The sequence below is a fragment of the Hyla sarda genome, chromosome 4 (assembly GCF_029499605.1).
Source record: "Hyla sarda isolate aHylSar1 chromosome 4, aHylSar1.hap1, whole genome shotgun sequence".
NCBI classification, from domain to species: Eukaryota; Metazoa; Chordata; class Amphibia; order Anura; family Hylidae; genus Hyla; species Hyla sarda.
The window spans coordinates 360,560,946-360,584,103 of NC_079192.1; the positions used below are offsets into that span (position 1 = coordinate 360,560,946).

The following is a 23,158-nucleotide window of genomic DNA, read 5'->3' on the forward strand; positions in this document are numbered from 1 at the left end:
AAAGAAAAAAAAGTAAAAAAAAAAAAGAACTATGCAGTACTCTATCTGGAATAATATCATTGATAGCATGCTGGCTTTTCCTACAGAGAAAATTTTGTATGTGTTTGGTTTATTAAAGTTGCATTTACATGCGCCTTACTGTATACATGTGTAGCTAGTACGGTTGAAAAAAGACATTAAGTCCATCAAGTCAAACCAAGGGCAAGGCATTGATGCGGATGAATCGGAGAAGCATAGGCAACTTCAAAACTTTACCTACATTGATTCAAAGTAAGGTAAAGCATAAATCAGTCTTACTAAAGGGTGCGTTTAAACTCGCAGGACCCGCTGTAGATTTAAAGCTGTAAAATGCACTATTGCAGATTTAAAGTTGTAGACAATTCTTATGTACTTTTGACTGTTTTATAAAATTCTTTGATTTTACAATTGCTAATCCGCAATTGCGGATTGGTGTGTGCTCCAAAGCACTGATCAGCACTGATCAGACCAGATCAACATGCAAAACTAGAATTTCTTGCATTCACATAAGCATTAATGTTATTTTGTTTCATTAACCTGTTTAAAGGGAACCTGTCTCAAAAAAATGAAGCCCAATCTGCCAGCATCAGGTCATAGAACAGGAAAAGCTGAGCAGTATGAAAAGTTCCAGGGTCATGTGTTGTTTATTTATTCTTGTAAATCTCTGCTTATTCTGGGCTACGTAGTCAATTGAATGATCCTACTCTGACAGCTCTCTCTATATGCACAATTATACACAGCTGTCAATCACTGAGGTCTGCCCACATAACTACTTAGGCCAGAACTGAGGAAAACTGTAAACAAATAAGGGGGAAATTAGCATGGAACTTTTCTCACATATCTATACATCAATCTGTTCTATTGCCTGCAGATTGGACTGCATTTATATTCATGCAACAGGTTCCATTTAAGCATGTTGGGATCTTAAAAATGAAAACTCAATGCATGGCCACAACTTCAGGCATCCATATTACAACCCTGATGATCAACTGAAATAAAACACTAAAAAATATAACACATATTGTGCAAGGCCATTATCAGTGTGGTGATAACATTTTTTACAGTAGAATTTCATTTAAAAAAAAAATCAGAGAAGAGGAAAGAAAATTACATTTATTTAGCAAATCCATATTTTTTTAATGCACAACATATCTATTTTTCCATGGTAATGCCCTTCTTAGTTCACCCATCTGTTTTATTACTTTTTTTTTCTTTTTTTCAATAACAGATGGCTTTATTAACTGCTAGGTCCTAAAACAGTGCTCTTACTTCCTACATTTAGTTTACTTGTGCTTGTAAAATATCCCTAATGAGCTAATAGTGTGGAATTACGGACATTGCTTTATTCATTTGAGGTTACGTAGAAGGCTGATTCGATCGGGCTACCATAAAAGAAGTAGAAAGACAACTTTGTGTTTAAACATATACTGTATCTCTTTACAAAGGGGAAAAATCAAACACCACATACTAAACAATAAAAGCACCACAACACATTTACAAAATAGTGCTTATGTATCGCCCCACATACAAAATACAATATACTCCCGACTACAATCTGAATAATTTCATACCTCAGTAAAATAAAACTATAAAAATATTTTAAATTAATCATATCACCTCAGATATAGAGCATCAAAAAATGTAATGCCAGCTATGAGTGCCAAAGGAAAACAATTTTGAAAGGTCAAGTAGAATCCTTGCTTTCCCAAATGAGCCTGATTTTTCAAACCGTGGTGCAGTCTTACAAAAAGGGCTAAATGTTGTATTTTTAGTACAGAAAGGAGTTGGGCAGAAAGGGTTTGCTGGATTCAAAGGCTTAGTTGGTATCTAGCTTTGCCATTTCCTGCACGTATATGCCTATGCTTTCACTGTCAAAAAGCACAAAATAAACAGTCTTGATTGAAGAGGACATTGTAGACACAAAGTAGTTGGAAATTGCTTTCAGGATAAGCTGTGCGGCGGTCTGCTTTGGGAAGCCATTTCTGAAAAGCAAAATGGGTAGAGGGTAAAAATATCAGTGTAAAGAAGTTGAACAGGATCACTACAAAAGTATAAAAATAAAAAAAAAACAATAAAAAATGAAAGCACATGAGAGGGGTACACCAGAGTAAAACTTTTTATTTTTAAAGTCAACTGGTGCCAGAAAGTTAAACAGATTTGTACATGACTTCTATTAAAAAATCTTAATCCTTCTAGTACTTATCAGCTGCTGTATGCTCCAGAGGAAGTTCTTTTCTTTTTTAATTTATTTTCTGTGTGATCAAAGTGCTCTCTGCTGACACCTCTGTCCCTGTCAGGAACTGTTCAGAGCAGGAGCACATCCCGATAGCAAACCTATCCTGCTCTGGACAGTTCCTGACCAGAGAGCAGAGAGCACTTTGGTCTGGTCAGCAGAGAGCACTGTGATCAGACAGAAAAGAAATTCAAAAAGAAAATTATTTCCTCTGTAGCATAAAGCAGCTCATAAGTACTGGAAGGATTTAGATTTTTAAATAGAAGTAAATTACAAATCTGATTAACCCCTTAACGTAAATGTATCAGAACGGTGCTCGCGTCATACACGGCAGGTTCCGGCTGCCGGGACCCGCCGGTAATGGCCGACACCCGCGATAGCGCGGATGTCCGCCACTAACCCCTCAGATGCCGTGATCAATACAGATCACGGCATCTGGGACAGTGCGGTACTTTGAATGGATGATCGGATCGCCTGCAGCGCTGCCGCGGCGATCCGATTATCCAGCATGGCGGCCGGAGGTCCCCTCACCTGGCTCCGGCCGTCTCCTGGGGTCTTCTGCTCTGGTCTGAGATGGAGCAGACCAGAGCAGAAGATCACCGATAAGGGTGCGTTCACACAGAGTAAATGAAGAGTAATTCACGCCGAAAAATTTACGGGCGGAAAAAAGAATTTTATTTTTGCGGGAAATTCGCCCGCAATTCGCGCACAATTTGCGCAGAATTGCGCGCGGACATGGGGGAGAAAGAAGTGAAGGGTTTTTCAGCCATTTCCGTGCAAATTGCACGCAAATTCCAAACATGCAGCTTTTTTTGTCACATTTTATAAAAAAAAAAAGATAAAAAATTATCTAAAAGTTTTATAGACGCAAATGTGGTATCGATAAAAAGAACAGATGACTGCGCAAAAAATTAGCCCCCATACCGCCCTATATATGGAAAAATAAAAAAGTTATAGGTGGTCAAAATAGGGCAAATTTTTTTTAAGCGGTACAAAAATATAAAAGTATCTAGCCATGGGTATCATTTTTATTGTATTGACCCACAGAATAAAGAACACATGTCATTTTTACCGTAAAGTTTATAGTGTGAAAACAAAACCCTCCAAAATGTGCAAAATTGTGGTTTTCATTAAAATTTCCTCCCTAAAAAATGTTTTGGGGGTTTCGCCGTACATTTTATGGTAAAATGAGAGGCTTCATTACAAAGTACAATTGGTCACGCAAAAAACAAGCCCTTATATGGGTCTGTAGATGGAAATATAAAGGAGTTATGGATTTTAGAAGGCGAGGAGGAAAAAACGAAAACGCAAAAATAAAATTGGCTTGGTCCTTAAGGTGAAAATGGGCTTGGTCCTTAAGGGGTTAAATTTCTGGCACCAGTTGATTTAAAAAAAAATATATATATATATCCACCGGAGTACCTCTTTAAGATGGCCATACGCATTTTACATAAGTAGGTTAATGGTTGAACAACCCTAAAACAAACAATTATCTGATAAATGATAGCGTACAAATTTTAGTCCATATAGGCCATTAAAGTTGTTCAGACTAGCCATACATGATCAATGACACAGGCAAACGACAAAAAATCTTTTGGCTAGGCTTACATACAGGTTATTTTTTCTGGCGTTTTTTGGAAAGCTGCCACTGCAGTTTTTGAGCCAAAGTCAGAAGTGAATCAAGTAGGAAGGAGAAGTATAAGTCCTTAGTTTATATTTCCCATTTTTTTTTTTTTTTTATATTCAGAAGAGTTTTATTAATTGAGCAGTATACAAACAGTAGCAAAGAGCATTGTTAAAGTACTCAATAAGAATCTCCATCAGTGGAGTCAATAGGGAAAACAGCATGAAAAAGATAAGGCAATGAACATTCGGTACAAAGTATAAACAGGAAAGGAATGTCATCTGGAGACAATATACAATGCCATGGATACTAACAAGTTGTACCAGGACAAACAAGTAGTTAAACTGTCGATAGACATGTCTCTATATCCTTATGTGTTTAGGAAGAGATAAAAAATCAGTGATATAATAAAATAAAATGGAAATAAAATAAAGTAAAGGGGTAAAGGGAAAGAGCTGGGGAAGACGACAAGGGGAAAAGTAAGGGGAGTTGGAAGAGAAGAGAGGAGAAACATCAGAACTCGGGTACTCACTTGAATCGCTACGTAAGGGCGCAGCCACCACCCCAACACTCCGGCCCCGGTCCACGAGAGGGCTACCACGTCTCCCTCAAATACCATCATATATTTCCCATTTTTATTACATTCTTAGAGTAACTCCCCAATAGGTGTGGATCTGCTGTCTTACCTTTACCTTAACTCTAAGTTTTCACTCTGGACTGCCAGAGGATACAAAATCACTGCCCCAATAACAGTCCTGTGATAGGTACTTGTTGGCCAGACACCAGGGATACATGAAGAGTTGAGGCTGGTGTGCTTAGGATGATGTCCAACATTATCCCTTTAGATGCTAAAAGTACCAGAATCCAGTTGCCAGTTAGCTCAGGGTGATTATCAGGACTACGGGAGGAAAAATCACGGGGTCCCGATCAGCTGAGAGGACGGGAGGCGGTCTGTTATCTAGCTCTGTCCCGTCAGAACGGTGCTCCAAATTTGCAGGCAGTGTCAGCAGCCAGTACAAGTGAAGCACCAATAACACTGATCAATGCTGTGCTGTAGCACAGTACTCTTCAGTGTTTGAAAACAAAGGATTGCAGGTGAAAGTCCTCTATGGGGACAAAAAAAATTGTGGAAAAAATTTAAATAAGCCCTTTCCTTAATAAAAGTTTTACTCCCCTTTTCCCATTTACCAAATAAAATAATGTATACATAAACATATGCAGTATTACCACATGCGGAAATGTCTGAACAATTAAAATATAGTAAAGAAATTGCATTATAATTTTGTAAATATGAAAAAAAATACCAAAGTCCAGAATTGTTGATTTTTTTTTACTTCATATAAGAGAAAAAAAAATCTATAAAAAGTGATCAAAAAGTCCCATCCAAGCAAAGATAGCACTGATAAAAACTACAGATCTTGGAGCAAAAAATTAGCCCACATACATCTTCATATACGGAATAAAAAAGTCTTATAGGGGTCAGAAGGGGACAATTTTAAACATACACATTTTCCTACTCAAACTTTACATTTTTTAAATAAGGTAAACTAAAATAAAACCTATATAAATTGGGAATTGTAATTGAATGGACCTACAGTGTCTCTGTAGATTTTGTGGTAAAATGAGTGATCTTATTACAAAATGTATTTAGTGGCGCAAAAAACAAGTCCACATATAGCCTGAAAACTGAAAACATTATGGTGAGGAGGAAAAAATTAAAAAGCACAAATGAATTAGCAATTGTTTGCGAACGGTCTCACAGTCTGTCATTGGTTGGTTAAAAGGATTAGTTAAAAGGATTGCTTATTATTTAATTTTAAGCACAATCATCTTAAATAAACTCATCCACTTTCATCAAATTTAATCTAAGGCAGGGGGTTTCAAACTCCCGGCCGGCAGGCCATTTGCGGTAGGCGGAACGAAAGTTTGTGGCCCGCACCAGGTATGTGTAATATGTATTGCCCAACGCTCGGGACATGCAGTTCACGGCGCTGGGCAGGTATCTTCTTGAGACATTTAGCCCTGCTACGGGCAAGCAGCTGTAAATGCCGGAAGGCTTCACTTACCATGCCCTCCTACACGTCTCCAGAGGGCCGGCCGGCCCGAGTCTGATGAGGAATGTCGCACATGTGACGTCCCTCCGCAGACCCGCACAGGAGGACGTCAGTGACGTCACTCGTCAGCCCGCCGCCGGAGAGGAGAAGTAAGGTAAGTGTGACAGGTAAGTGTGTTTATGTGTGTGTGTCTGTCTGTCTATGTGTGTCTGTCTGTGTGTGCATGTGTGGGTGGGTGTCTGTGTGTGTGAGTCGGGGGGGAAACGACAATGCTACCTAATGTGGAGAACCTGCTGCTACCTAATGTGGGGAACCTGCTACTACCTAATGTGGGGAACCTGCTGCTTCTACCTAATGTGGGGAACCTTCTGCTTCTACCTAATGTGGGGAACCTGCTACTACTTAATGTTGGGAGCCTGCTGCCTACCTAATGTGGGGAACCTGCTGCTTCTACCTAATGTGGGGAACCTGCTACTACCTAATGTGGGGAACCTGCTGCTACCTAATGTGGGGAACCTGCTTCTACCTAATGTGGGGAACCTGCTACTACTTAATGTGGCGAAACTGCTACTACCTAATGTGGGGAACCTGCTACTACCTAATGTGGGGAACCTGCTTCTACCTAATGTGGGGAACCTGCTACTACTTAATGTGGGGAAACTGCTACTACCTAATGTGGGGAACCTGCTGCCTGCCTAATGTGGGGAGCTTGCTACCTGCCTAATGTGGGGAACTTGCTGCCTACATAATGTGGGAAACCTGCTGCCTACCTAATGTGGGGAACTTGCTACCTGCCTAATGTGGGGAACTTGCTACCTGCCTAATGTGGGGAACTTGCTACCTGCCTAATGTGGGGAACTTGCTGCCTACATAATGTGGGGAACCTGCTGCCTACCTAATGTGGGGAACCTGCTGCCTACCTAATGTGGGGAACCCCCAGAAGTAGCACCCCCATCATCCGTCAGCTCATGCTATTAACACACGGGGTAGGGGGAATGGGGGAGTTGTTGGTGGATGATGGGGGTGCCACTGCTGGTGGGGGGTGTTGCTGGCGGATGATGATGGGCGCATTATATGTAAGGGGCGCATGCGGCCCAGCCTCACCCAGCTGCTACCTCCAGTGGCCCCAGATAATTTGAGTTTGAGACCCCTGATCTAAAGTGTATAGGCACCTTTACATTTTACATTTAGACATTCAAAAACTTTATGTTTCTACTGCAAAGGAGTCATAGTTTAGATCACAAACCTATAATGCACTGTGTTTTTCATCTTATCCTGAAAAGTACAGTACCTAAAGGTTATCTCTAGTCATGGTATACAGAAGATGGTTATGTGGTAAAAACTCATTGAGTGAAGAATGTATCATGGAGAAGGGCAACTGGAGACAACAGTTTCAGGTGCTATATTGAGCAAATATAATACAAAAAAGAGATACAGTATTTACAATGAAAGGACACACACACTCTAAGGGGGAAGTCATCATTCCCTTTTCCAGTGTAGAGTAGCAAAATTGTGCAAATTGTTTGTGCAAGCCCAGTAAAAAAAACTGTTGCGCAAACTAAATGTGTGCAAAAGATTGGTTGCGCAAACATTTTGTTCAGTTCTGCAACTCTACACTGGCACAGGGGATGATGAATTCCCCCTTTTTGGGTCTGGTTTGTGCTTGTCCCATGTTACTGAAAACTACCTGTGGTTTTTAGAAAATTGAGGGAAGTGAATTATTCACTTTCCTCAATTTTCTAATATCTTAGTGACTGGAAGTTATCAAAACTGGGGAATAGATACCCGTATTTTGTCTATATTACTCTATATACTGAAAACTACCTGTGCTCAACAATTCTGTTTAGAAAAGTCCTCTCTACTCTCCTCCTCTTAGTTATGTAGCTAGGCAATGGTGGTTCAAAGATGGAACAGTACTTGATGCTTACTCTTGGGACCACTCTTCTTATTATTGATATGGGGCCCAGAGATTGGACCCCAACTGATCAGATGCTTATCAGTTATCTTGTGGATAAATAACTAGTTGTCATATGGGAAAGCCCTGTTAAGTAATTAATGTCATTCTTATATGGCCCCTCTGGCTCAAATCTTTTCCTGTATTAGCCACTCCCTTCTTCCATCTCTCAATGGCTTGAGGAACTTACAAGCTGGGAAGACCACTCTCATTCTTGCTTTCTTCAGACATGTAACATAGTAAAATAGTTCATAAGGTTGAAAAAAGACCAGAGTCCATCAAGTTCAACCTATAACCCTAATGAGTCCCTACTGAGTTGATCCAGAGGAAGGCAAAAAATCCTCATAATCGAGGTAAAAATTCCTTCCCGACTACATATATGGCAGTCAGAATAAATTCCTGGATAAACGTTCTGTCCCTATAAATCTAGTATCTATTACCTGTAATGTTATTAGTCTCCAAAATGCATCCAGGCCCCTTTTGAACTCTTTTACAGAGTTCACCATGACCCCCTCCTCCGGGAGAGAGTTCCATAGTCTCACTGTTCTTTCAGTGCTGGTGTAGAAACCTTCTTTCCTCTAAACGTAGATGATGCCCCCTTGTTATAGATACAGTCCTGAGTATAAATAGATCATGGGAGAGATCTCTGTACTGTCCCCTGATATATTTATACATAGTTATTAGGTCTCCCCTAAGCCTTCTTTTTTCTAAACTAAATAACCCTAATTCTGATAATCTTTCTGGGTACTGTAGTCCTCCTATTCCCCGTATTACCCTGGTTGCCCATCTTTGAACCCTCTCCAACTTCACTACATCTTTCTTGTACACTGGTGCCGAGTACTGTACACAGTATTCCATGTGTGGTCTGACTAGTGATTTGTACAGCGGTAGAATTATTTCCTTGTCGTGGGTATCTATGCCCCTATTGGCAGCAGCTGCATGACACTGGTCACTACAGCTAAATTTACTGTTAACTAAGACTCCTGAGTCCTTTTCCATGTCAGTCGTCCCAAGTGTTCTCCCATTTAATACATAATCCCATGCAAAAGATTGCTACTTTACTATTCAACCCCTCTACAAGGTCATTAATGAATATATTAAATAGAACAGGACCCAAGACTGACCCCTGTGGTACCCCACTAGTAACAGTCACCCGATCAGAATAAGTACCATTAATAACCACCCTGTTTCCTATCACAGAGCCAGTTACTTACCCACTTACACACATTCTCCCCCAGCCCAATCCTTCTCATTTTATGCACCAACCTTTTATGTGGCAACGTATCAATTGCTTTGGAAAATTCCAGATATACAACTTCCAGCGATTGTCCCTGGTCCAGTCTAGAGCTCACCTCCTCATAAAAGCTGATCAGGTTAGTTTGACAGGACCGATCCCTCATAAACCCATGCTGATATGTCATACATTTATTTTTATCAAGATACTCCAAAATAGCATCTCTCAGAAAACCCTGAAACAATTTACATACAACGAAGGTTAAACTAACAGGTCTAGAATTCCTGGGGTCACCTTTTGAATATTGGCACCACATTTGCTATGCGCCAGTCCTTGAATATTAAAAATAGGGGTCTGTCTATTACATTACTTAATTCCTTTAGAACATGGGGGGGTGAATGCCATCTGGGCCTGGTGATTTGTCTATTGCCTTGATTGCAATATAAAAATACCTGCACGCTTTCCTAGGCCCTTTCTCCACTGCTCCCCCCTTTACCTGCCTTTTTTCTGTTATCTTGATTCATTTCTTTTTTACTGCTTTCCTTCTCTCTTCTGTTCCACCTGTAAATCGATCGAGAGCACAGCTTTGGCTTCCTCAGGCACAAGACGCCTATGACTGTGGGATACTGCAACTCACCTTGAGCCCGTCGACACCTCTGCTTTTGCCCACTGGACTTTTGCCCTCCTCCTAGTTTGATGAATTTTCTATTCACATTTATAATGATGTGTTTTCATTTGCACATTTATAATTATGTGTTTTCATTTGCTCTCTGTTCCATGTTATAACAATGGAAAATGATGAATTGATAAAAAAATATTCTCCACTATATGTATCCCTGTATTTTTCTATTGGGTATAGAAAAAGAGAACGGTGCGCACCTCGTTCAGGTAAACTAAGGTATGATGGTATATAGACAGATAAATTCTCGGGCCAGCAGGGTCTACCCTTACCTTAGTGTGTTATGCTCAGAGCATAACACCTGCAGTAGCTTTGAAATGTAGTTGGAAGGTCGCAGCATCCAGGTTCCTCTAGACTCTCAGTGGTGGAGTCCAGTGCATCAATAAGAAAGAAAAAAACGGATCAGTCCGATCACGGAAAATTGGAACATCTGAAGGAGCGCAGACCTATGAGGCTTGATAAAAGGGTACTTTATTAAAGGTGCAACGCAAATACAGAAAGCGTTTCCAGCCCGTACCGGGCTCTTCTTCATACAGTAATAAAAAAAATGTTTTTATTACCACCTGAAGAAGAGCCCGGTACAGGCTGGAAACGCTTTCTGTATTTGCGTTGCACCTTTAATAAAGTACCCTTTTATCAAGCTTCAGAGGTCTGCACTCCTTCAGATGTTCCAATTTTCCGTGATCGGACTGATCCGTTTTTTTCTTTCTTATGTATTTTTCTATTATGTCATAGGAGCAAAAAATTTCACTTAAGATACGAAAGAACCATCGCATGACAGATATTACAGGCAACCCACTAACCTACAGTAGGGACCATGGGGTTCTGTAATAGGTACCCTTGCTTAACCGGAAAAAATTGTACATTGCGGTAATGTGACCTTTCTGGACCTCTGGAGTAAAAGCCTAGTTGTAACTGCACTTAAAGTTCCATTTTTGGTACATTCAATTTTTCTTCAACAAAATCATTTATATTCTAGTTTTACTATTCAAAATGGAAAATGATACCATCATTATAGTTATCATGAAGAAAATTATAGAATGTGACAGATGGGTTATTGATGATGGATAAAATTGTAAAAAGAAGGTTTTTAAAGTACAAATGTGGGATTTGTACCAACACCATACATATAAAAATACAGCGCCAAAGTTGTGTTTCATTTCAGCTATGTGAACATAACTCTTTTTTTTCTCCTTGAAGTAAAACATGATTTATTTGATCCTTCTGCCCAAAGCATAATCCTATTCTGCTGTTATAAAGAGGAATTAAGCTGTTTCTGTTGCTTTCAGAAGTCGTGTCTGCCCCACAGATGTTTTCAGTTCAGCAGCTGCACCACTAAAAGTACTGTATAGTGTTTTTATAATGCACTTTGACTTTCAGTTCTTTTTAAAATAAGCTAATTTTTAGAAATGTATCGCGATCAACATTGTCTGTAATAGGGCAGTTAGAAACTCATAGACAATAACCCAAAATGGATAAAACCCCAAGGCTGTAGCCCGGGGTGAAAAACACCCCTCAATTCCCCTACCCCTAAAATATAGCTTTTATTCTTATCCCATAAAATTTGTATCCCAGAAAACAAAAAAATAAAATTAAAACTTACCGTATACCAGGACAGAGCGACTGAGTAGTGCACAAGTAACCACAGGGTACACTCCCTGTTACTTATGTATGTGGTACTGCAGTAAACCGCTTACATACGAACTGTCTCAGTATAATGTTGAAATATTATTGTCACGTCATCCTCAAAAGGATTTTTAACAATATACTGAGACAGTATACTAAGACAGTTCGTATGTAAGTGGTTTACTGCAGTAATGGGGGGGGTGTACCCAGGGAGTGTACCCTGTGTGTTACCTGTGCACTACTCAGTCGCTCTGTCTTGGTATAAGTTTTAATTTTCTTTTTTTTTCCTTTTCTGGGATGCAGATTTTATATGATAAGAATAAAAGTTATATTTTAAGGATAGGAGAATTGAGTGGTGTCTTTCACCCTGGGCTATGGCCTTCGAGTTTGGTGTTTTATATAATAGGGCAGTTCTACGACTCTAGGAGTGAAATAAAAATATGAGTTATGTTGCCTATTAGAACTATTGCAACCCAAAAACCATTATGATACTTAAAAATGTCTTGGCTTGTGGATGATGGTATACTATATAGAACCTCCAATCATAACCCATATATCTGTATTGTGTACATTTCATTATATTTTGTTATATAATGTCAACTTTTTAGGGGAAGTGAACCTTTCTCACCTTCCAACAACCTGTAGTCTCCATTTTCCTGCGTGCCTCTGTAGATGTTTACAAACATCTTCAGCTAGTAAAATTCTGTGTCAGAAGACCTAGGAGATCTAGGGATTGTATTTGCCTCAGCCTGTTTGTTAGAGTAAGTAGGATGTGGGCCACTCTTCTTCATGGTCTGCATTGACTATGTTGCTGATTTTGCAGCTCAGACCGATACATTTCAATGATAATGAGCTGCAACACTAAGCACAACAAATGGACCAAAAATGGATTGGTTTTATTTCTGGAAAATAAGCAGAAACTTTTATTCAACTGACAGCCAACTCCTTTGATACTCTGTATTCTACAACAACTGGGCACCTGCATTCTGACTGAAGTGCTAATCCAGGATTAGAAAAAAACATAGCCACTTTCTTCCAGAAACAGAGACACTCAGTTTGTATGTGGTACTGCAGTTCAGATCCATTGAAGTAAATGGAGCAGAGTTGTAATACCACAGGCGTGGCACAGTTTTTGAAAGAAATTAGCTATGTCTTTTTATTTTTTATTTCCAGATAATACCTTTAAAGACTTATAAGGTTCTAGGGTGCTATACAACAGTTTCTGTAAAAGGGGATTTAAGTCTTCCATTCTCGGTTTGGTATAAAAGGTCTGGAATAAGGGACCCTCCCTCCTCTATTATGTTTTACTGTACTTGTATTACTAACTAGATAACCAATTTAACTGTGTGGTAGACTAAGTTCCCAATACTACAAAAGGAACATTTCTCATGTGGCCCGATAAACCAGATGTCACACTATTTTGCATTAAATTAAAGATTAACAGGAGAATTTAATCTAAAACTGACTAATAGTTTGAATTGTATGTGAAATATAACACAGTGTACAATTTAATCTAGACTCTAAAGCTGGCCCCATACACCTTCAATAGATGTTGGAAAATCATTGTGTCAGCACACAGCCTAGTATTCTACACATGCATGCTTGGTTCAACAGAATGTGCATGCATTCTCAGTGAGGAGATGGGAATAAGCAGCTACTAGAGAAATCTAGTGGTGGCTTGCTTTTTTTCTTGCGTCTAAAGGGATTGTAATGGCTGGTGGTGTGGATCCGCTGTACCTGTGTGGATGATGGTGCAAGCCGCACCAGGGAGCGGAGTCAGGTTGCTACCCCTGGCACGACTCATCCACAAAGGCAGCCGAGGTGATGCGAGGCACAGAAGGAAGAGACGTACTCAGAGTCGGAGACAGGCAGGTAGGACAGGGCTGGCGGCAAGGAACTTTGGTCAGGAAAAGTAGCAAGAGAACTGGTACATGGAATAGCAGATAACTCAGGGAACACTTTCTCTAAGGCAACAGGGCACAAAGATCTGGCAGGGAACAGGAGGAAGTGTGGGGTTAAATACGGTTATTTCCGAGGAAACACCAATCAGTGGTGCACTGGCCCTTTAAATCTGAGAACCAGGGACCAGGCCACCAGGGAGGACAGAGAAAGCAGGAAGATGGCGGGGAAGGTGAGAACCGGCAGACCGAGCGCTATCGCATCGTGCGAAGCGCATTGTGGTCCGTGCAGGGAGTAGGGCTGAGAGTGCGCCCAAGGCCAGCGGTGCTACACGTAACAGGGATCAGGCATTGAAATTCAACATGCCTGATCCTTCTTTCCCCTGACATCATAAGATAACCAGCCTGGCCTGTAGAAATCGCTAGGTTTGGATGACTTTGTTTTTATGTGTAAGGGCAACTTCAGATGGTAGGCAAAGGAAGGTTTATTGAAAATTGTGTTGCATTGTAGTGGCATTATAATGTAAGAGTTATATGATATGTAAAAGAACCCACTTTTCTTGCCAACTTTCTACTTCATGACATCTACTTACAACGTGTACTTTAGGCTTACATTCTGTTAAGTAATCAGTGTGGTTCTGCAAAGTCAATACATATTCCTATCAACTTCCCTAAACCATACTATATACTTATTGTATGTAGCAGAAAGGAAGTAGAATCATCATTGTTCTTCTGTTCATAGTTTTCTATGAGTGGAAGTGGGATTTGCATAAGATTGCATGTTTTTATCATAGAAGGCCAGACAATAGTAAGAACGGAACTAGAACCTAGAAATAGGAAATTACATTGTACTCATCTACAACTATAGTGTCAGACTAAATAATTCAGTTTTATAAGTGATTAGTGTCTAATAGCTTTATCATTGCATTACATCCTGGTTGATAGCTATATGATGTAGAATTGAAGAAGCTTTACCAATGTACAAGGATCCCACATTTTACTTTTTATTGTATACTAGCTGAGTACCCGGTGCCCAGTTTTTCCTACCTTATCCTTGTGGGGGAGGAAAAGCAACAAAGGAGGAAGCTTTTGTCCTCATATCCCGTCCCTAAATCCTTACCCCATATCCCCTCCTCATATCCCGACCTCATATCCTTTCCTCATATTTTGTTCTCATATCTCGACCCCATATCCCGTCCTCATATCCCGTCCCTATATCCCAACCTCATATTCCGTCCCCATATCCCGACCTCAAATCCTGTTCTCATATCCCGTCCGTGCTTACAGTAAAATCTCTTTCTCGTAGCCATCATTGGGGGACACCTTACAGATGGGTATATGCTATTGCCACTAGGAGGCGCTGACACTAGGAAAAAAAGTCGTCTCCTCCTGCGCAGGATATACCCTCCCACCTGCAGTGAGGTAGTCAGGTTTGTCACAAAGCAGTAGGAGAAACCAACAAGAAATGTCCGAAGGACCCTAGAAAGGAATTCCGGATAAACAACCCAAGAACAGGAAAAAAAAATCCTGACGTCACGGCGTAGCGGCGTCTATGCAGCGTACTAGGCCGGAGCCTGAGTGGAGAAGATGACCCCAGGAGAAGGACAGCCCGGACCGGTTCACCCTCCACCCGGAATGCCGCCGGACACCACAGGAAGGAAGGATGGATGGCCCGGACCACCCCCATTACGGGTAAGTTAAAAAATTTTTATTGACTCGGGGAGTGGGGGAGGGGCCCGACCGGTATAGCGGTATGGGCGGCAAAAATCCATACCGGTATACCGCCCAGCACTACGGTAGGGGGTGCGACGCGGTGCGGTGGGTCGGGGGGGCGCAGGGACAGTCGCAGTGCGGTGGGAGCGGTGCGGGGGGCCGGGCATTGTCGGATTATCGGCAAGGTAATTGCCGATACCGATAATGCCCAAAATCGTGATTATCGGCCGATAATATCGGCCATACCGATAATCGGTCGATCCCTAGATGGGACGTACAAAAGTAGTCCCGTAGGGAGGGAAAAACCAACCACCAGAGAAAAAGAACTCCTGAGACCACAAGGCCTGCGAACGAGCCTCCAGGCCAGAGACAAACGAGGCCCAGAAATCGAGCTCCCGGAAGATCCCCGGTCCATGGAGATGGACTAGGACGCCAAAAGAAGGGACTGTCCTTTGTAGACTCGACACCCGGATTGTGGAGACCAGAAACTACAGGAAAAAAAGAAAGACTGAATCTGCTCTGGAGAGGTCTGGTGCAGAGAACAAAGAACAGAACAGCTGCAGACCCAAAAAACCCTGGCCCAGGGGCCCACCATGAGCACCTGGAAGGCGACAGTAGCCGCACTGGTGTAATCCAGAAGACCTGAATACCCTCTATCTTGGGAGGACCTGGACCGCAAAGGAAAAAGGGAGTGGAAGGCCCTGAAAAGGGGAAATCCCGGATAGTGGAGAGACCGACCTGGAAACTGGAGATGTCTGAGCCATCTGGAAGACGGACACGTAATGGAAGACTCACACCTGAACCGATGTCTGCGAAAACTCCACGGATGACAAACGTTCACGTCAAAAAATGAGTGAAGGAGTGCAATACAGAAAGACCGCCCCACCTAATGGGATCGCGGAGGATTTTGGGTTGGATAACTACACATGCCCGGGAACTTAACATCACCAAGGCCCAAAGAACCGTCTGAAAGGAAGGCATGCCACAGCATCCTAGGACAGAGTCCAAGCCAAGGAGACCAACCGGTGTTGGACCCTAGAGGACCAGAAACTCCAAAGAAACATACCGCCAGAACGGAAACGGAGGGGGAAACAAATGAGAACCCAGCTGTGACTTGCAGGCTCTGGGCATAGGAAGGTTACTCCAGAAGATTATGGAGTCAGTGCAGTACAAACTGACACAAACAAAAGGGAATGAAGAACACACCCTTCCAGGGAGGTTGCTCCGATGGAGGAAAAAAGCAATGGTAGGACCCGAAACAACAGACAGTGGCTAGACCAGCTGATGCCGGCCATTCAAAAGGACATAAACTCCTCCCACCAAAGGAGAGCCAAGGCTGCGAGAGCAGCAGCAGATGACCATAAAACAGAAAAAGAGCAAGGCTGCAATGGTGGACAGTAAGCACTGAAGCCTGGAAAGCAAAAAACTCTGTTGATTGCTCTCAGCAAAAACCAAGAGCCCAGTCAGATACCCCACCTATATGGTGGGAACAGCGAGATGGCAACATCTTGGTGGCAGAAAAAACTCAACAAAATAGTCCCCCTAGTTGAGGGAAACAAGGGTGGAGGAGAGAAAACTTAGATACTGACTCATGCCAAGCACCCTCATCCCTATACCCCCTGTAGAAAGGGGACTGGCAAAGTGCACCAGGCACTGTAGGAGCAGGGAAATGCTGCTCCACAGGCACATGATAAGTACTGGGCTGACGTAGCCCCCAGGCCCAGCGACAACCCATCGCTGTCTGGAGGAGCCACCATGTGTCCCCAGAGGGATGGAAACCCTTAACACTGGAGCTGGGAAAAAATACAAGACGTGTTGAGTGCCATGCCAGACATTGACGAAGGCAACCGAGTAGGTGTCTGAGCTACCCCGGGCCGAAACCCCGGAAAAGAACCTGGAGGCATAGGGAGGGGCTGAACTGACTGTGAAGCCCCAGCAGGCCCATGGCCAGAACAGAAGTGCTCAACTGCCGCAGAACTGCGGAAACAAAATCACTGGAAGCCCCAAGGCCCGTCCCACTGAAAAGGAGGAAAGGTGGGCTCAACACTTACAGAGCGGCCTTAGCATATGTAGGGACACGACATGGGTACCACACAACAGCAGTGGGGTACCAAGACTGCAGACACGATCGAAGCCGCAGGCATCCAAAGGACCGGCAGTCAGGGAGGTATGCCTCAAGCAGACCCACATTGCAATCTTAAAAAAAAAAAGGAAAACGGAGTGAAGCCGCTGTTGCTGAGAAAGTCCCTGGGACCTGCAGCAAAAAACTCACACCCCATCTACTAAAGGTGCTAGACACCAAGGTTGCAGACGCAGACATAGGAGATGAAGAATATATGTGGAGCAGGAAACATGCTGACACAGTCTGACCTACCGGTAGAAGAAGTCCCAAGAACCCACAGATACACACATTGCGGGACTACACCTGGAAAGAGAGACACCGGACTACAGCCGCAGCCTCGGCAGAGATGGGGGAGGTGACCTGGCGGATTAGAAAACCAAGCAGAGACAGTCTGGTTATGTGGCATAGGGACCATGGCCATGCCGCGTCCAGCATACTGAAACACACAGTGAAGTGAGAGACCAGCCTACAGATAGAGTAGCAGGCACGCAGAGAGGGACCTAGTAAAGTTGGGAACCTGCTAACCAGTAGGTGATCCATCGGAGAAGGCCAAAGAGGCAGCATGGGGTGACACATTCGAAACTACCACTTGGCAGTGGGTTACCTGAACTACCGTCCATGGTGTGGAAGGTGTATGGCAAGTGACCCGATGTAGTCGTAAGCCATGCGTACAACCGTCTGGCCGACCGGTATAGGAGACCTGAGCGCACAGGGTCACCCCATGCAAACTCCCACAGAAAGCGGGGTATCAGAGTGCGGCCTATCCAACGAGTGACCTAGTAGTGTACAAGACCCAACAGACGAAGGACTGTCCAATCCCATATACCTGTAGGGACCCTCCTCCAGATTCCACACCCAGCCGTGCGGTACTGAAAACTTGGCTATGTCCGCGGCAGCCCTGAGTTCAGAGACCGATGGTGGCGGAAACCGTGCAGACAACAGTCTGGCTGAACAAGAACACCTCCAGGTGCTTGGTAAAAATGGAACAGTCAGATATGCAATAACTGAGCCCCTTTGTCACCGGTGGGTGGACGGGGAGGCCTAGAAACCCCGTCCCCTGGGAGATAGAGGAGCCCGGTATGGATTCAGAGTCGACAAAAAGCCATTTCGTCGGGCACCCCACACAGTAGTGGGATACCGGAACTCCAGCCGCAGATACATCCGCTGTGTGATGTGTGATAGGCAGTGTAGGAAACCATGCAGACCACAGTCTGGCTTACTGGTATGGGTCCAGTGTAGACAACGTGACAAGCCATCGGAACCTTGCACAGTAGTGAGGTACCGGAACTCAAACCGCAGATACACCAGTTGTGTGATGTGTGACAGGAGGTGTAGGAAACCATGCAGACCAATGTCTGGTTTACTGGAGTGGGTCCAGAGTTGACAACGAGTCATCCCGTCAGCACCTCGCACAGTAGAGAGGTACTGGAACTCCAGCCACAGATACCTCAGCTGTGTGATGAGAGACAGGTGGCAGAGAAAAAACCATGCAGACCACTATCTGGTTTACTGGTATGGGTCCTTAGCATACAATGGGTCAACCTTCGGATACCTTTCACCTAGTGGGCTACCGGAGTGCCGGCCGCGGACATGGCAGCTGCGAAATGAGTAAAGGATGAGCCGCGGACATGGCAGCTGCGAAATGAGTGAAGCGATAATAATATCGGATCCAATCCCTGCCGGAATATTCCCATGGACACCTTGCACTGGATGTGGGGATCCGGAGCAATAGCCGCGGATACGGCAGCCTGTGGGGAAGGGAATCATAAAGCATAACATGCTAAGGACACCCCAGGATGGGAGGCCGGCAGACCTGACAAATGAGGAATCTCAAAGGAAACCGGAGCGTCTGCCAGGAGAGCTTCACTTGTATGGCGGGCAGTGGTAGGAGAGAACAGTTTGCTTGAAAATATACCCCGGTAGTTTTCAAGGGAAAGTGAAGCCCCGGCAACAACCCCCCACGGCGGATAACATATGCTCCCCGACCATGAGCCATAGTGCAGTATCAGAAATGCCAGAGGGAAACCTTAAGCGGCTTATGTCGCTTGTGAATAGTAGGTCACATGGAAGGGGGACTGAAACAAATAAGGCAGCAGTCAAAGAACAGGTATGCTTGCCAGGCTGCAATAGAAATTAGAGTACAATTATTGGCAACAAGAGGGTGCCAAACCACCCCAAATAGCATGAGTGACCAAGAAATACTTTTTTTTTTTGTAGCTGGAATGGCTCAGGGCGTCCTGCATAGTGCATAATAACTAACGTGCAGGCAGACAGGAATCCCCCGTCGCAAGCTCCGAGGTAGGGGACATCTGAATTATAACGAGCTCCCACCGAGCCAATGGCTCAGCAGTAAAAGAACTACGCTAACGGAGCAGGGAGGAAGGGCGTAGCTAGACACCGTAGACATGGCCCCCCAGCAGCGCGCAAGCCGAAGAGGAGGAACTGCCTGACCTCCCGGCTCGTGCGTGAATAAGGGGAAGAAGAAGGGAGGAAATACCTGCCGCCATGGTCCGCCATGGTCCCCCAAACTCCCGCTGGCTGAACACCATGAAAGTATAAGTATAAAGCTCCCGGCTGAAACTAGCGGTTTGGAACTCCCAAACCTGTGTCTTGCCTCCTTGCTGACACTAGCTAAAACTGATTTCCTCACTGCAGGTGGGCGGGTATATCCTGCCAGGGAGGAGCCGACTTTTTTTTCCCTAGTGTCAGCGCCTCCTAGTGGCAAGAGCATATACCCATCTGTAAGGTGTGTCCCAATGAAGAGCGACCGAGAAAAAAGGGGTGTTGTTTGAAAGGTGGGTGTGTCTTTGTGAGATGGGACATGGCATGCAGGGAGGTTGCCCGGTTTTTCCTTCCTAATCCTTGTTGAGGAGCAAAATCAACAAAGGAGGAAGCTTTTGACTTCATATCCCGTCCTAATATATTGTTGTCATATCCTGACCTCCTATCCTGTCCTCTTATCTCGACCTCCTATCCCGGATTCTTTACAACCATTGGGCTTAAATGAAGTTACAGAATTGGTCTGTTAAATAGAGGAATGCATTTTTTACCAGTTATTTTTAATTACCATCCTAATTTAATCCGGGTTACTAGGGTTTCTCCCCTTTATGCCAAGTGCGGGACTTCACAACACGGGCTCTTAAATGGTGGGTGTTTCTACTAACAGATATGAAACTAATATAATACTACTCTAAATGTAATTACTTTTAAACATCTATTTATTTACTTTCACATAGCACTTACTGTGGCTTCCTTTGCTTTTGGGTCCCATATGAAATAGGCTCTATCTACCAGCCGTCTCCCATCTCTGCTGGTGCCATGATATGTATTGAGCGGCTTCACAGTACAACCAGCCACATACCCCTCACGAGTATGATACCTATCCGTTGTTTCTGGCTGCACATTGGTTTGAAGAGCATTTGGTTCTTTCCATTCTAGTAATGTATCAGCCTCTTCAAGTTGGTAGATTTGGGGAATTTTAAAGTATTTTATTGTATTTGATACATATATTTTGACACCATTGTATAAAGAGATTTGAATTAATGTGCATAAAGAAGCCAAGGAAAGATGGAAAAATCTCCAAAAGGCATCAAATTACAGATTAGACATTCTAATAATATGTCAACAAAAGTTTTTTCAGTTTCAGATTTCTAGACAACTGCTTAGAAGAACCCATGGTGCTGATTGTTGGGGCAAGGTCAGATGAGTCTGGGCATTTAAAACCTTTGAGATTGACATCATCTGGTCTTCCCAGATGATGATTGAGAACAATCCATGACACTGGCAGGTTTCAGCTTTGCAAAGGGGGCAGTGCATGCTATAAACTCTGCAGGGTGCCCAAACTTTTGCAGACGTCATTTTTTTGTTTTCTGTTATTTTGAAAGTGTAAATGATGGAAATAAAATCTAACTTTTGTTGACATATTATAAGAATATCTAATCTGTAATTTGATGCCTTTTGGAGATTTTTCCATCTTTCCTTGGCTTCTTTATGCGCATTTATACAAATTTTTACCTGGGGTGCCCAAACTTTTGATCCCCACTGTATATAGGTTTGATTTTGTCGTAACTCTGGAAAAAAATCATAACTACATGCAGAAAAATGTATACATTTAAAATTGTTATATTCTGACCCCTATAACTTTTTTATTTTTCCACATACGGGGTGGTATGAGGGCTCATTTTTTTGCGCCATGATCTAAAGTTTTTAGCAGTACCATTTATGTATTGATGGGACTTTTTGATCACTTTTAATTCTTTTTTCATGATATAAAAAGTGACCAAAAATACACTATTGTGGACGTTGGAATTTTTTTGTGCGTACGCCATTGACCGTGCGGTTTAACCACTTAAGGACCTAGGGCGTATGGATACGCCTTGACGTCCTGGTACTTAAGGACCCAGGGCGTATCGATACGCCCGAGGGAATTTCGGTCCCCCCGAGCTGGGACCGGACCAGGGTGACTGTTGATATCTATCAGCAGGTACCCTGCGCAAATGCCCAGGGGGGTCATCAGACCCCCCCCCCCCCATGAATTCACACTTGCGATTTGCGCCTATTCCGGGTCATACGGGTCTATGGTGACCCGCAATATAAGGGGGATCGCGGTTGTCTAAGACACCTACGATACCTCTGAAGGGATAGGAGTGAGGTGGCAGGGGTGCCACCCCTCCTATCCCTGCTATTGGTCGTCAAAAGCGACGACCAATAGCAGATCGGGGGGGGGTTAACTTTCGTTTTCCCCGTGCTGTCCACCCACAATAGGTGGGGCAGAACGGGGAAACGAAGGGGACCGAATGCCAAAGTCCAGTTACCCGTCCGGAGGCAGCGGGCGACGGTGATCAGCGGGCGGCATGTCGCGCAGAAGAGGACGGCTCCCTGGATCCTACGGAAGCCGGTAAGTTGATCTGGAGGGCTACAGTCTGAGACTCTCTAGCCCTCCAGATGTTGCAAAATTACAACTCCCAGCATGCCCAGACAGCTGTTTGGGCATGCTGGAATATGTAGTTTTGCAACAGCTGGAGGGCTACAGTTTGAGACCACTATACAGTGGTCTCTAAACTATATTCCTCCAGATCTTGCAAAACTACTAGCATGCCCACATAGCTGTTTGCGGTCTAGGCATGCTGGGATTTGTAGGTTTGCAACATCTGGAGGTCCACAGATTGGAGATCACTGTGCCCTACATATGTTGCAAAACTGCAAATCCCAGCATTCTCAGACAGCAAACAGCTGTCTCGGCATGCTAGGAGTTGTAGTTGCGTACCTCCAGCTGTTGCATAAATACATCTCCCAGCATGCCCTTCGGTGATCAGTACATGCTGGGAGTTGTAGTTTTGCAACAGCTGGAGGCACACTGTTTGGAAAATACTGAGTTAGGTAACAGAACCTAACTGAAGGTTTTCCAACCAGTGTGCCTCCAGCTGTTGCAAAGGTTTTAGTTTTGAAACAGCAGGAGGTTTGCCCCCCCCCCCCCCCCATGTGAATGTACACACAGGCAGGTTTACAGTAAATTTCCTGCTTCAAGTTTGGGCTGCGGCAAATTTTTCGCCGCAGCGCAAACTCCTAGCGGGAAACTCACCGTAACCAGCCAGTGCGAATATACCCTAAAAACACTACACTACACTAACACATAATAAAGGGTAAAACACTACATAAACACCCCCTTACACTGCCCCCCCCCCCCGAATAAAAATTAAAAACGTCTTGTACGGCAGTGTTTCCAAAACGGAGCCTCCAGCTGTTGCAAAACAACAACCCCCAGCATTTCTGGACAGCCACTCACTGTCCAGACATGCTGGGAGTTTTGCAACAGCTGGAGGCACCCAGTTTGGCAATCACTAGTGTAGAGTACCGCTATGTCCACCCCTATGCAATCCCTAATTTAGTCCTCAAATGCGCATGGCGCTCTCTCATTTCGGAGCCCTGTCGTATTTCAAGGAAACAGTTTAGGGCCACATATGGGGTATTTCCGTACTCGGGAGAAATTGCACTACAAATTGT

General features: G+C 43.7%; 1 protein-coding gene across 2 annotated transcripts in view; it reads right to left on the reverse strand.

Annotated features, from left to right (window-relative positions):
- Positions 1 to 1,116: 1,116 nt before the first annotated feature.
- The window catches only part of LOC130267230 (core histone macro-H2A.1), a 140,286-nt gene continuing 118,244 nt past the window's right edge, over positions 1,117 to 23,158 (reverse strand). For both annotated transcript variants that reach the window (XM_056516648.1, XM_056516647.1), the window contains exon 9: positions 1,117 to 2,000. In XM_056516648.1, the coding sequence (XP_056372623.1) occupies positions 1,835 to 2,000 (166 nt within the window). In that variant the 3' untranslated portion in view covers positions 1,117 to 1,834. The remainder of the gene's footprint in view (positions 2,001 to 23,158) is intronic.